Source organism: Pteropus medius, unplaced genomic scaffold, assembly GCF_902729225.1.
Source record: "Pteropus medius unplaced genomic scaffold, Ma_sr-lr_union100, whole genome shotgun sequence".
NCBI lineage: Eukaryota > Metazoa > Chordata > Mammalia > Chiroptera > Pteropodidae > Pteropus > Pteropus medius.
Genome location: NW_024351073.1, coordinates 3,855,636 through 3,869,411, shown reverse-complemented (window position 1 = coordinate 3,869,411; position 13,776 = coordinate 3,855,636). Strand labels below are relative to the sequence as shown.

At 34.2% G+C, this 13,776-nt stretch overlaps 1 protein-coding gene across 8 annotated transcripts in view; it reads right to left on the bottom strand.

Moving 5' to 3' along the window:
* CPLANE1 (ciliogenesis and planar polarity effector complex subunit 1) overlaps window positions 1-13,776 on the bottom strand; it is a 92,264-nt gene that overhangs the window by 35,743 nt on the left and 42,745 nt on the right. For 7 of the 8 annotated variants that reach the window (XM_039842633.1, XM_039842630.1, XM_039842631.1 and 4 more), the window contains 10 exons: window positions 12,456-12,604; window positions 11,705-11,871; window positions 11,097-11,179; window positions 10,296-10,372; window positions 9,127-9,204; window positions 7,447-7,639; window positions 4,679-4,975; window positions 3,723-4,490; window positions 2,404-2,567; window positions 1,208-1,340 (listed from right to left, as the gene is read on the bottom strand). In XM_039842633.1, coding sequence (XP_039698567.1) covers window positions 1,208-1,340; window positions 2,404-2,567; window positions 3,723-4,490; window positions 4,679-4,975; window positions 7,447-7,639; window positions 9,127-9,204; window positions 10,296-10,372; window positions 11,097-11,179; window positions 11,705-11,871; window positions 12,456-12,604 — 2,109 coding nt within the window. The remainder of the gene's footprint in view (window positions 1-1,207; window positions 1,341-2,403; window positions 2,568-3,722; window positions 4,491-4,678; window positions 4,976-7,446; window positions 7,640-9,126; window positions 9,205-10,295; window positions 10,373-11,096; window positions 11,180-11,704; window positions 11,872-12,455; window positions 12,605-13,776) is intronic. The other variant, XM_039842634.1, reaches the window with a different exon arrangement.

Below are 13,776 nucleotides of genomic sequence, written 5' to 3'. Positions count from 1 at the left end.
CTCTCTTGCAGAGTAGCTTTAACATAGAATAGTATTCCCATCCTATCAGTTATTCAGACTCAACATTTTTACTAGATGCCTCCAGACATGCTTTTGAGGACTTAACGAAAAAGTGTGCCTTTTACAAATCCATGTAAACAAAACTGTTTCTGCTTGTTTAATATGCTGTTGCAAAAACTGGTAAATAGTGTTACCAAATTTACAAGGAATATTTAAAAAGATCTGATTAAAAATATAAGCTATACAATTATTCACAGTGGCCAGGACATGGAAGCAACCGAGTGTCCTATGAAAGATGACTGGCTAAAGAAGCTTTGGTATATATATACACAATGGAATATTACTCAGCCATAAGAAGAGATGAAATACCGCCATTTGTGACAACATGGATGGAACTCGAGATAATCGTGCTAAGCGAAATAAACCAGACAGAAGAAGTTGAAAATCACATGATATTACTTATATGTGGGATATAAACCTAAAAGCAACAAAAGAACAGGACAAATAGACTCATGAACGTGGACTATAGACTAGTGGTTACCAGAAGGTGAAGTGGCGGTGGGGGGAAGCGGGCAGAAGAGGAGAGGGGTGTTGATGGGATAAAAGGTCAAACATAGGGGGGTAAGGGGAGGGTGAAGTGGGTAAAATGGATCGAATATATGGTAGCTGAAGGAAACTGGACTTTGGGTGGTAAACACACAATAGAATATACAGATGTTAAATTGTAATGTACACCTGAAAATTATATAATTGTATTAACCAATGTTACTTACCCCAATAAACTTAATTTAAAAATAAAATAAAAATAAAAATAAAATAAAATATAGGCTATATGATAAACCTGTATGTTAGAAATCTCAGAGGTGCATAAAAAAGATAGGTGAAACTGTAATAGGAGAAACCCAGATAACATATAATGTGCATTAAAATGTCGTAGAAGAAAAGCAGAGTAATTTCAAATATAAAAGTCACGTAGGCAGATGCTCCACGGTTTTTGATTTATCATCAAGTTGCTTTCCAAATTCACGACTGTATGTCTACTGTTCCACAGAGGGACACAGCAGGGATTTATGTACTTAATGATGTAAAAATTCTCCTGGTAACAGTCAGAAGCTTCCCGCAATCAGAAGACTACATAAACCACAAAGACATTCTAAACTCTGTGTACATGTACACCAGGGAAGAATGTATAGTAGTTTCTATATACCTTGGGTTTCACAAGTATCTCTGAATCATCATCATTAATGATGGAATCCTCTGGCTGGAAAGTCACACTTGGTTTTCGCTTTAGTTTCTCTGATCTTTCCTCTTGTAGCTCTTTCTCAGCTCGTCGTCTTTGCCTGTTAAAAACAACAGTGTAAAATATATTTTTACTATTTTAGTATCATCAGTCTTTTATTTGTATCATGCTATATAGGGGGATAGTTATGAAAATTGTCAAATTATTTTCAATGGCATTTAATTAAATTAGCAAGATATTCTGCTAGAATACAAGCAAATATAAGCGAAAGTCAGGGACGCATGAAAATTATTTCTAGTTCCTCTACTACTGAACTGACTTTTCTGTGTAAATCACTAGAATCTCAGGTCAGAGTTATACCTTTTAGGTAATTTTCAAAATTTTTTCTGCAGATTCTAAGCTGGCCCCACCTACCGAATACTGCCATTCACTTATTTAAAGAAGTTAAGCACCCTTAGTCACCTCGGCAAAATCCCAGCAAGGAGAAAAGAGAGCACCAAAAGTTAAAGCGAAGACTTACTTTTAAGAGGGAATATTTGTTAAAAGTGAAAGGAAGGAAACATTTCTAGGAAGAAAGTACTGGTAGTAGAATTTAGGGCCTGATAAATGTAAAATTTTTAGAGGATTTTTTAGAGTAAGTATTAATTTACTAGTCAATACATGTATTGAACATCCATTATGAGTAAAACACTTTAAATACTCTTTATCAGAAGTCACAGCCTTTCTGTGTAAGAGTCTAGAGTATGTGGTAAGATGAGTAACAAGAAATATTGTTGTATTGCACGAGATACCAAATATTTGTGTTGCAAAAGATGACTGCTTACCCTATTACAGAAAAATGTGAAAGAATCCTCTAGCCTATGAATGACAGGAGAGAATTTCTTTCAATTTTTTTTATGAGTTTACTTTAGCCAATTTGATGACTTGCTAAGAAGTAAGCTCTTAAATGCTCCCAAGAATTTAATAAAATTGAAAAAAATAGTATTTGTCTCTCAAATATAGGAATTTTCCTTATCACAAGATGTGTTCAAATGCATGACACAAGGCGACTGAATATGCAACTGTGTATAGGATAGGAGGTTGAACCAGAGAACTTCCATCTTTATAACTGATAAACTTGGAGGTATATGATATTCTCAAATAAAATTTCACTTAAAACTTGCCTTTTTTTACTGTCCTTTCCTTGTCTCACTTTAGATGGTTCTATTTTGACCTTTAGAAGCTGATGGTGCTCTGAATCACCTTGCTCAAATAAATGTGTTAGTTTCTGTTGGCTTTGTTTAAATGCAAGCAGGTTTTCAAGTGGAATAAGCTGTGGGGTTTTGTACTATAAGAAAAAAACAAAGCATATTAATTTAAAGTTACAAACTTCAATTATACAATATGTAAAAAACATTTGTTTAAGCTAAAATATGAAAGAGACAGAACATGTCAAAGGTAACAAATTGATCTGGACTGGTAAAATGAGTATCCAAATCTTAAATGATTTTAGAGTGCTGAAAATTTCAATTGGGTCTTCCTATTTTAGAAATGAAGTTGGAAGTCTGCATCTTAATTTCTTTTCCATATTAAAATCTTAAGTGAAATTACATAATATCTAACATTTAAAGTTCTTTGAAACAGGGAGGATGCAGAAGGGTGGAGGTTATAGATGGAGCATGTTAGCAGTATGTTGATAACCACTGACGCTGCATGATGCTAATGGGGGTTTGTGATACTCTTCTAATAAAAAAATTTCTTTAAATCCTTCTTAAAGAGTGTACTTTTCCAAAGCGTTAACCTTTTTTTCCCTGTTCATTATATATTCAGAAGGAAAGAGGCATGGTAAGTATTTCTTCTAATGAAATAACCATTTTTCCCCATTACTATCTTCAAATCTTAAAAAATGCACCACCAGAGAATGAATTACTGAATTTCCTTCCTATGATGGTACACTACTGACTTAGAAAATTAAAGCCTAAACAATTTGAATTTCATAAATCAAAGGTTAAAACTTTGAAAAGGAGTTGGTGGGTTTATTAAGATTCAATCTTTGTGTTTTAAATATATAATTTGTTTTTTAAATATGCATAACTTCTTATAGACCTGAGTCCATCTGACAACTTTAACCTGTAAAAGATTCCAGGCAATCGTATCACCATTTCTAGGCACCTCCAACAATGCCCTCTCTCTAGAGACACACACACACACACACACACACACACACACACAACGCATACAGTAATTGGTCATTTTATTTTACTACTTATTTCTTCTCTAAGTAGAAGAAATGTGTGTGAAAGAGCAGCAAATTCTGGTATTGATGCCCAAGAAGGACCTAAAGCCTTTAAAATACTGATTATTTTAAACCAGATTTTTATATGTTCAATAACAGAAGAATTGCTTTTACAAAAGAAATGTATAAGAGCTTATCATTGAATGTATAGTATTTATAGTATGAAAAACACAGAACTGTGCTTTTGCATCCTGTAAAAAACATTACCATATTTTCCTGAGACAGATACGAATGAAGTAATAATAGCTTTGGGTATTTTCTTTCTTCTGCTACAGTACTGATAGGTATTGAGGGAACTGTAACTGATGCTCTTGAGACAGAAGAAAATACATTTGGAGGTTTAAGTTGCAGGTGCAATAACGGAAGTCCAAAGGAATTCTGAGGAGATATCTCAAGGGGTCCTGGCTTAACATTAAACAGTTTTTCAGGTTTCACAAATATTGAAGAATCCTGTTGAGGTGTCAAGTCTTCTTGTCCCATATACTGATCCGAGTTTATATGCTTAGGAATTTCCGTATTTACAGTTTTTTCCCATTTCTTCTGCTCAACTGCCTTTTTTATGTCTTCAGTATCATACTGGCTCAAATTCAAATGGGACGCTGAAGTAGTGTGCATTCCTCTCTGTGGCAGAGGAGAATGCAAGGAATCAGATGATCCCCATGCCTCCCTTGGCTGTGGTGGAGGCCTGAAGGGAACCTGTGGAACTCTTTCTGTATGGAAGGAAAGAGGCTTAAATTCATGCTTAGGCTGAAACTGAAGCAAAGGAAAACCATCACCAGGTCTGAAAGCTTTTGCAGCTGGGATAAGTCTAGGTGTCTTCGGAATGGCAGAAGATAAAGACAAGAGGTAGAGGTGAGTATTTCCAGCAGGAGCTGAAGATAACGAAGTGGTTGGTAAGCTTTGAGATGCTGGAGGTAATCCTCCATTTTGAGGCTGGCCTGCTAATTGACAAGGAACACTCCCATGTGGAACATTCTGGAAAAGAAAAAAAGCTACTAGGTAAGCTCAGGATATATTACAAACTCCTTATTTTGTAAATGATGTTCAATATGTTTGGGGGGGTGGTGGAATATAGTAACTGCCAAAAATATTATTTACTCAAATAACAAAATCAACAGTTGAACTACTAGGACAACTTTATGGTATTTTTAAATGCAAGTTACCTGTGACTTTCCATTACTATTTTGATCAGACTGCACGATTCCTGTGGGGCAGTGTGGGCCGTTCGTGCCAGGCTCTCTCATGTGCTCTCCTCCCAAGGACTGAGGTCTAATGGAAAATCTTTCCTTCACATTTCTTCTGGCGTCTTCAACATCACTACTCCTTCTTGCAGGGTTTGATACCTGGCTTCCCGCCAAATGCATAGTCTGAGACTGCTGTAGAAGCTGATGTATATCTGGGAGATTAGCAAAGGATGATCCTACTATTTGCATTAGGCTCATGAAGTTGATTTGTTGCAGCTATAATAAAATAAAAATTAAAGGAACATCTTAAAATATAATGAAAAAATCTAAGAAATCAACAACAATGTGAGTATTCCACAATAGTCATACCTTTATCTTAATATCTGTGTGACCCATGAATGCTGAGCAGGAAGCATAGCTGGGAGAGATTTTTTTAAAAAGGGGAAAAAAGAATAGCTTCCTGTGTTCAAGGAGTTGTCAGCTGGGAATATAAACTCATAAATGAGATTTAGGACCAATTGTGAAGCAGTTTACATAAACATCCCAGGGATCATAAAGGAGTGATATGATGGAGTGGGGTGAGGGTAATTAAAGAATTCCTAAAATGGGTGTGTCATGAACAGATTTTTCAGGAAAGAAAACAGAAGAGATTAGCAAACGGGTAAAGAATGAGGAATTCCCATGGAAGGGCTAACTAGGTGAAAGGCAAGAGCATGCATAAGTGGTTGACCACTTGTGCTGCACATTAAAACCACCTGAGCAGCATTTTAAAAAAATCCCGATGGCCGAATCACACCCCATGCCAATAAAATCAGAATGTCAAGATGGGAGCCAGGATTATTATTTTTTAAGATAACCATGTGATTTCAATGTGCAAAAAAGCTTGGGAACCACTAGCATATGCACTGGTTTAGACGGAACAGGAAATTTACAGCGGCTATAATGAGAAGATATGCAGTGCAGCAGTCTTCAAACTTTAGCATACATCACAATCACCTGGAGGATTTCAAGAACTCTGCTGAGCCCCATTCCCAGAGCTGCTGATTTCAATAGGCCTGGGATGGGGGCTTGATAATCTGCATTTCTAACATCTAAGTGATGCTAATGTTACTGGTCCAGGGACCACACTGAGAACCAATGATTTTGTGAAATACAGTGGGGGAAAAAAGGGAAGGTAAAAGCTGGGTGGGGAGTCTTTCAAGACAATAGAATAATTTGCTTTTGGTAAAACAAACCAACAAGGAAACATTGAAGGTTAAAAATACATAGGTACCCTTCAATTTTATATATATATATATATATATACACACACACACACACACACACACACTCACACACACACACACATTATATATATATTATATATTATATATTTTATATATGTAAAATATATATAAAATATATAAAATATAAAATATATATCTAAAATATATATTTTTTATTTATGTAAATAAAATATGTATAAATAAAATATATATTTATATAAAATATATATAAAATATATAAAATATAAAATATATAATAAACACATCCTTATTACAAAAGAAAATATAGAAAAGCATAAAAAGAAAGTCAAAATCATTCATAATCTTATCCCCAGAGATAACTAGTACTGATACTTCTCATGTATTTCCTTTCACTATTTGTATTTTTAAAACAATATTATTAACATAGAGTATACAAATTTATACCTGAAATTTAAAAAAGGAAAATAGAGTATTAAAACAATATCTGAAAAAGAATGTCATAGAAAATATATATATAAGATAATGGAAGTATGAAGTTCTGAGACTCTAAGGTTGGCTACAGCTATAGAAATAAAAAGTGGCTATACTGACAGTGTGGGCAAAACAAGCAAGAGGGCACAGACGAACACTGGATGTGGGTAGTGAAAGAAGGCAAGGGTGACTATGACAGTGATTCTTAATCTTTTGTGTGCATCAGGATTATTTGGAGAATTTGTTAAATATGCAGAGTAGTGACCAGCAAAGTCCCCAGGTAATCCAAAAACCAATTTGAGAAATGCTTCTAAAACTTTAAGCTGGTAAAACAGACAGTGTTATTAAATGGCAAAGGAAAAGAAGGGACCAGGGAGAATAAGAATAATGTCAGTTTCAGTAAGTTTCATGGGACAGTGGGACATACTGGAAAAGTATTCTCATCAGGGCTTGTTAAGATCAAAGAAATCGAGTATCACCAATATAAAAATAGTATATCACATCACATAAAAGGATATGGAAGTGAATGTAGAACACATGAGTACAGGATTAGATCTGAGGGAAATTAATGTTTAAGGAATGAAACAGAAAAGGAAAACAATTTAAAACTGTTGGTAGAAAAAAGGATAACGAGGTGAAAAAAAAGATAATGGAAGTTAAAGTGAACGTTACTTTAAAATGCAGCTGACAATTTCAAACCGAAACAAAATTTGGTTTGAGGATAAGAAATATGTGACAGGCTGTGTTAGAAAATAACATTTGGATACCTTTGAACAGGAGTCCACTAGTCTGCTTTGATTATCCCCCACTTCACTTTTGTGTGCAGCTCTGCATCTCAAAGAAGTCACTGTGAAAAGTGAGGAGCTCAGCCTAAAGTTAGCCCTAGAGTTAGGAACTTCTGAATAAGAGTGCCCAAAGAAGCCTTGCGATTTAATTTTAACTTGTCTGTTTCTAGAAGTCTGTTCATATTTTAAAACCTTACATATATTTCACGTGTAGATTTACTTATTTATATGGAGATATGCTTACCTGAACTAATTTAAACATTTCATCTTCGAGCATCTGCCTAACAGAATCAGAAGAATCCGGTAATCGAACCCTGGGTTCATTTCTCTGGGTCTGCTGGGGTGCTGGCAGAGGTGTCTGTGAAGCAACATCGACTCCATTTGACACCAAAGGTGGAACTGAGGAAGATTTATCTTTAAATGCAGAGATCTGTGCACTACATGTGGAAGCATATAAATACAAATTACACATAAATAAAAAAAAAAAATTAGATGTCTATAACCAGAATATTCTGATCCTACTTTTTCTTCTACTTTACAGGCTTTCTGGAAGTTTTCAGAAAATGTAAACCCAAAGCCTATCTCTCTGTACCCCTTGGCCATTAGATCCATTTGTCATCAGCAGTTATTCATCTGAATGCCTTCATTAAGGGACATGTACTGTCTAGTCAGCCACGGTGCCCTCCCTATGGTGTTACAACCCAGACAGTACACACATGTATTTTATTTGCCTGGTCCCTGCAGGCATCTGAGTTTGAGACCTGTGCAATAATTCTGATTAGCTGTACAGACTATGTAATTTGGCTTAAGAATATTTTTTTTGGCCAAATTTAATAACCCAGAATGGAATTAAGAAAACTAGGGAACGTATGGGTTAAAAAAATGTTTAATTCTGAAATAAGTACAGCAGACTTCTGCTGATCATCATTTAAAGTGAAACAACAGTGTTGTGAACATTTCATTTCCAAACAAATCACAGTTCATACTTATGATTAAATCCTAACCAAAAAAAAGCTTATTTAAAAATAAAAGTTACAAGTCAAAGTAAGTATTTTTTTAATAAAATGATTGTTTTGGGATGATTCCTTAAACATAGCAAGTATTCAATGTTTTCTAAGCAAATCCATTTCATACACTAAGTAAGGAACTAGGCATTATATCCAAATAAAATGACCACTGTCTCTAAAAAGAAAAGCACATACTGAATTGCATTTAGATTTATTTGGGCTTACACAAATCCCCTGTTAGCAGTATTTGCCTATTATCAAGTATCTAATATACTCTGTAATAAGACTTTATTTGGCAAATCCATGAAAAACAGGTATTAGAACTGACTTGCCCATTTTAAGACAAATTTACTGGCCTTTGCTTGCAACAAGTGGCAAAAAGATAAATTCTAATTATGGAGAATTTTTCTAAAGTAAAGCTGTGCTATATTATCTTATTTCAGCAAGATTTCTACACAATAAACACACTGTTCAAGCTCTGTAAAAAAATTCAAAAGATAGAAGTGGATGAACCTGTATTCTAATTAAATTAAACTAAAAAAATTAAAATCATTTTATATGCTATTAGAAACCTGTTAGAGGCTGAAAATGAGCAACTACATCTTTTCATAATATACCCACTGTTCTTAAATAGTTCCTGTATGTCTTCAAAACAACTGTTAGAAGAAAATCTTTTCATTAAAGGTGTCAGAAATGTGCACCTATTTTACTTTTTTAAAAAATTTATATTTTTTTTAATTGAAGGAATGATTTAAAATTTTTTAATTTTGCTCTTTAATGCTTCATGTTGCTTTCCCTTTATTCTCCTAGTTTTTGGTGAAAATGTTTAGTGATTATTTCAAAAATTTCGCTTCATTCTCTTATCTATTTGTAAAACATGATTATATTAAAATGATACAGTACGCAAAAATTCTTACCTAGAAACTTCTGAATTTGTATCCACACAAAATGAATGGGGAAGGGCATGTTCAGGATTTGAAAAGTCTTCAATCATACTATAATTAAAGATTAATAAATAATTGATTAGGAAGCAAGATATTCTTCACATTACCTAAGGTACAAGTGATCAAACCCTCAGCCATCTACACGTCTAAAAGTCCTCTAATCCTCTGTAATGCTTAGCTCATAATTACAATCTGTTTACGTCTGTCTCCATAGCAATTCACAACAGATTCAAACAAAAGCAAAGAATATGTCTGGATAGCTTAACATATGACTTGAATACTGCTGAGAGTTCGGCAACAGACAGAATCTAAAATGAGGGGACAAATGAGGTTAGCTGGGACATCAAACTTCACCTATGGAAGAGACAGGCACTTTGCCTAGGAAAACTACAGAGCCCATTATCACATTTTAAACTATAAGGACTGTTTTTTTTATTAATAGAAACATCTATATTACTTGTAAAGGCACATTAAATATATTCTTTTTGTTAATTACCCATAGAAGAACTGAACAAATTTGAATATTCAGAAGAGAGAGAAAATCGAATTGTTACCTCTCATGCAAGGTAATTCTAAAATTCTAAAACTTCACAAATTCTGAAAATTAAGAAATTGTCCCTAAGCTGCAACAAATGAAAACTGCCTTCAGCTCTCCTTGAAGCAACAATAAGCTAGCCAGCAGAGTGTGGGCACATCAGAGCCTTAAACAGTGTGTGTAATTATACCACAGCAGCGAAAGATTATACATACATATTATGATCCATAATGGTTCTTCATTTGATCCAATAAAAATGGAATCAGTATGAAAGGCTGCTTCCCTAATTAGCAGCTGAATAAACTGTGGTCTATTTACAACTATCTTTTACTTTGATAGGCTGATAGTCATGGCTGAACAAAAGACATTTTAGATATCATTATTTATTTTACTCTGAGATGCAGAAGCATAACATTTACTAAAAATCATTGCTCTAAGCTGAAGTTACAATTTCACTAGAAATATAATACCTCCATAAAATATACATTGTAAATTATAAGAAAAACCTCTTTATCAAGTGAATCCTAGATGAGCCTTGAGAGCCTTAAGCTTTGTTCACGGAAGTAAACAAGGCAGTTACAACCACTTCCATATTTTTTCCCCTCACCCTTTCTGTCCAGTTGATTTTTGCTCCATGTATGTCTCCAATGATTCCCTTGGACACTGAACTCCTTCTGTGGAATGCTGTTAAAATTAATAGTAGCCAAAAAGAAAAGAGGTGAAACAAATAGGTATCACCATCCTAGGTATCTTGAGTTTCACATCAGCCGCTTGCCCAGAGTAACAACAGTTTAAAAGCAAGTGAGAAACTAAATATTAAAATGTTCTACCAGTCCTGCCCTGACCATATCCTGATACTGTATGCATTGCCTTTGGTCTATCACTCTGAGCCACTGAGCATATTAAAGTACAAAGACAAATGATGTCACTAGAAATCCTTTATAAAATATTTACAAATACATTTACATACAACCATCACTACATGATAGGCAAGTACACTGTGAGAAAAACTATAAAATCAGGAAAAACTAATCCTTTTTAAAGGAATTGTTTCAGTAATTTGAAATGTATGTGTTTCATCTGGAAATCCAGTGTATGGCATTTTAAGAAAAATACAGTGTATACATGTGTAAAAACTACATACTATAGGTGAATTATATATTTTGAATAAAGAATACTTTCATTACTCTTGATTAACTTTCTACAGCAGTTTATGAAATAAAAATTGCACTGCCTGAAATTAAAAGACATCTTACTAATCATATATTTTCAGTGAAAGAAAAATGCTGCATGGCATGGCTATACTCTATAATCTACGGTGTACTTTTAAGAGAAATAACCTTGGTTGGATGTATTACATAAAAACAGGTATAATTTAAATAATTTTATCCACTATTTATTGACTTACTTCTTCTGAAGGCTGTGGTAAAGTCTGCATGTCAATGGCAATACTGAGAGTTTTGAGACTTTCAACAGGTTCTTTGGCATCTTCTATAGGGAAACAAAGAGGAAAAGAAAACTGACTGTTTGAAAAATGACCAATTACTTTTTAGAAGGTTTAGGAATATTACAGGAAACAAATATAATGGCAGAAATATTTTCTATCTTCCTTAAAGAAAGTTTTTAGAACACCTGGAGACAATCCCTCTTCATCAAGTAAAACTGAAATGAGCCTTAAGAGGCTTCATTCATATCAGTGCATATAAAGCTTCATAAAGCTTCAAGAGTTTCTATTTTAAGGAAGACTGCCAAGGAAAGCTCATAGAATTGGTTCATAGAAAAGAAGAGGCCCATAACAATTACATAAGCAAGACAAAAGGCCTGATAATTTAAATTTAGATTATGAGTTAATATGTTCAATATTTGATAAATATTACCTTCTCTTGTAATTTTTGGTTTTAGGCTATTATAAACATACTAATTTAGATATAAGACTAAGCAATTTATCACAGGTAATCATTCGCCAATTCCAAATTAATAAAGTCAAAAAAAAAAAATTTAGCCAAATGAACTGACCTTCATAGACTGAAAGGTATGTATTCACTTCCTCCTGTGTAAATGTTTCTACTTCTAAAAGATCTTCATCAATACCTATACGTTCTTTTTCAGTATCACCAGTGACAGAAATAATTTCATCATTGGTTTCTTTTATTTCAAGATTTTCGGCTTCAGTTGGCATTCTACTGACAAAAACGAAGCAGCTAAAATTATAACTCATTCTTGGAAACAAAGAACTTGCTTTTAATTGATTTAGTTTATTGAAAAAGAACAAACTTGTTTTTCATATTTATAAAGTCTTGTTTTTAAATATGTCTGGTCCATAGTAGAAGCTCAGTGAAAGGTTTTTATTTACTCAAAAGATTAGAATAACTTCGATTTATCTAAATCTGCCATTCTCACAAAGGAATCTTCCTGCTATAAAGGCTTCAGCCTTGATATTCAAAGATAAGAACTCATAGCATTGCTTCATATGGAAAAATAGATGACATGATTAGTTCAACTTCCTGTGACAGAAGAAATCAATTAATATAATAAAGGAATCTCTCAGGGTGAATTAGTTCCTCTCTTAGAAGATGTAAGCTAGACTAACATGAAAGAAACAATTGGCAATGAATTGTTGAAGCACTTCAGAAAGTGCTCACTTCCTGATTCTCTAGTTCAAAGAAATGCTTACTCCTTTAACTTTCAAGGGTTAAATTCTTCCCTTTAAGCCCAAACACCAAACAAAGTATCACCAACTGAAAACAGGCTGTCATCAGCAACTTACATCAAGATACTTCGACAATATTCATTTTGATCATTTCTTTCCTCAGGCCCGCCTTGAGTGGAAACTGCAACACAACAGCCAACATCTGTTTTGCGATTACTCTCAACATTGGGTCCACTCTGAGACTCAGTGTAATGATTCTCCTGCACCTAAAACAAGCCATTTGTAGTATTTAGATTTCACTACTGAATCTCATACTTTCGTTATGTTTTCATATTGTTAACACTTTCTACAGAACTTCTTTTGGTTAAGTTTCTTGTTCATTTATCAAGTGTACAGTGCACATCAACTCAATATTTGATGCTGAAGCAATGACCAAGTCTTTATTCTACCTAGAAATAATGAACCTGACCACCTAAAGAGTACTCAAAAGAAATCAGCCTTGCAAATTTGTAAGGTATATCACCAATGTTTTAGGTCACAAAACAATAGCAATAAAAACGCAAAGTTGCCTTCATTTAATTCTCTTTGCTGTTATAAAAACATTAGTAATTATTTCAAAATGACACAGTGGGCAAAAATATATGCAGCTAAAAATACAACATATCTCTTTTGTTTCTTACTTAGAAACTTAGGTATGTACTACCTAGAATCACAAATTTCAATGACAAGAAATATCAGAGTATCTTATAAATTACCTTAAGATAACAGAAACTGACCTCAAAAAAAAAAAACCCTGCAAAAATTCATTAAAAATAAAACAAAACACATGTGCACACTCATTCATGCCCCTCATCCGAGAATAAACGATTTTAGAATGAAGGTGCTTTAAAATAGAATGAATGCAGAATTAGAAAATGGAGGGGGGTCAACTAACATGATGACATAGGAGGCTCCTAAACTCCCCTCCTCCCACAAACACACTATATGTACAACTACACATGGAGCAATTATTGCAGAACGAAATCCAGAAACTGACTTCTATACATCAAGTGAATGAGAAAATACACTGAAACACGTTGGAAAGGCTGAGACACACCATGTAAACCCATTCCTAGCAAAGTGCCCTATTAGGAGAGAACTCCCAAGTCCCAGCTTCCCACTAGGAGCAAAGGATTTGGAACCCACATTTAGTGCCCTAACTTTGAAGACTCCCACTTGAGGGGCAGGACTCCAAAACACCTATCCATAAAAGACAGTAAGTCTTGCATCCACAAGACCCTCAAGACCATAGCAAACAAAGAAGCAGTTTTAACAGGTGCCTGAGCACTCTGGCCTTCATCTTCACAAGGCTCAGCACAGAGAGGCAGGTAAAAACACCCACCTCCCAGTCTTCTCCTGGAAGAAGTCTACCTGTATACTTTGAAAGCTGCTGCCTGAG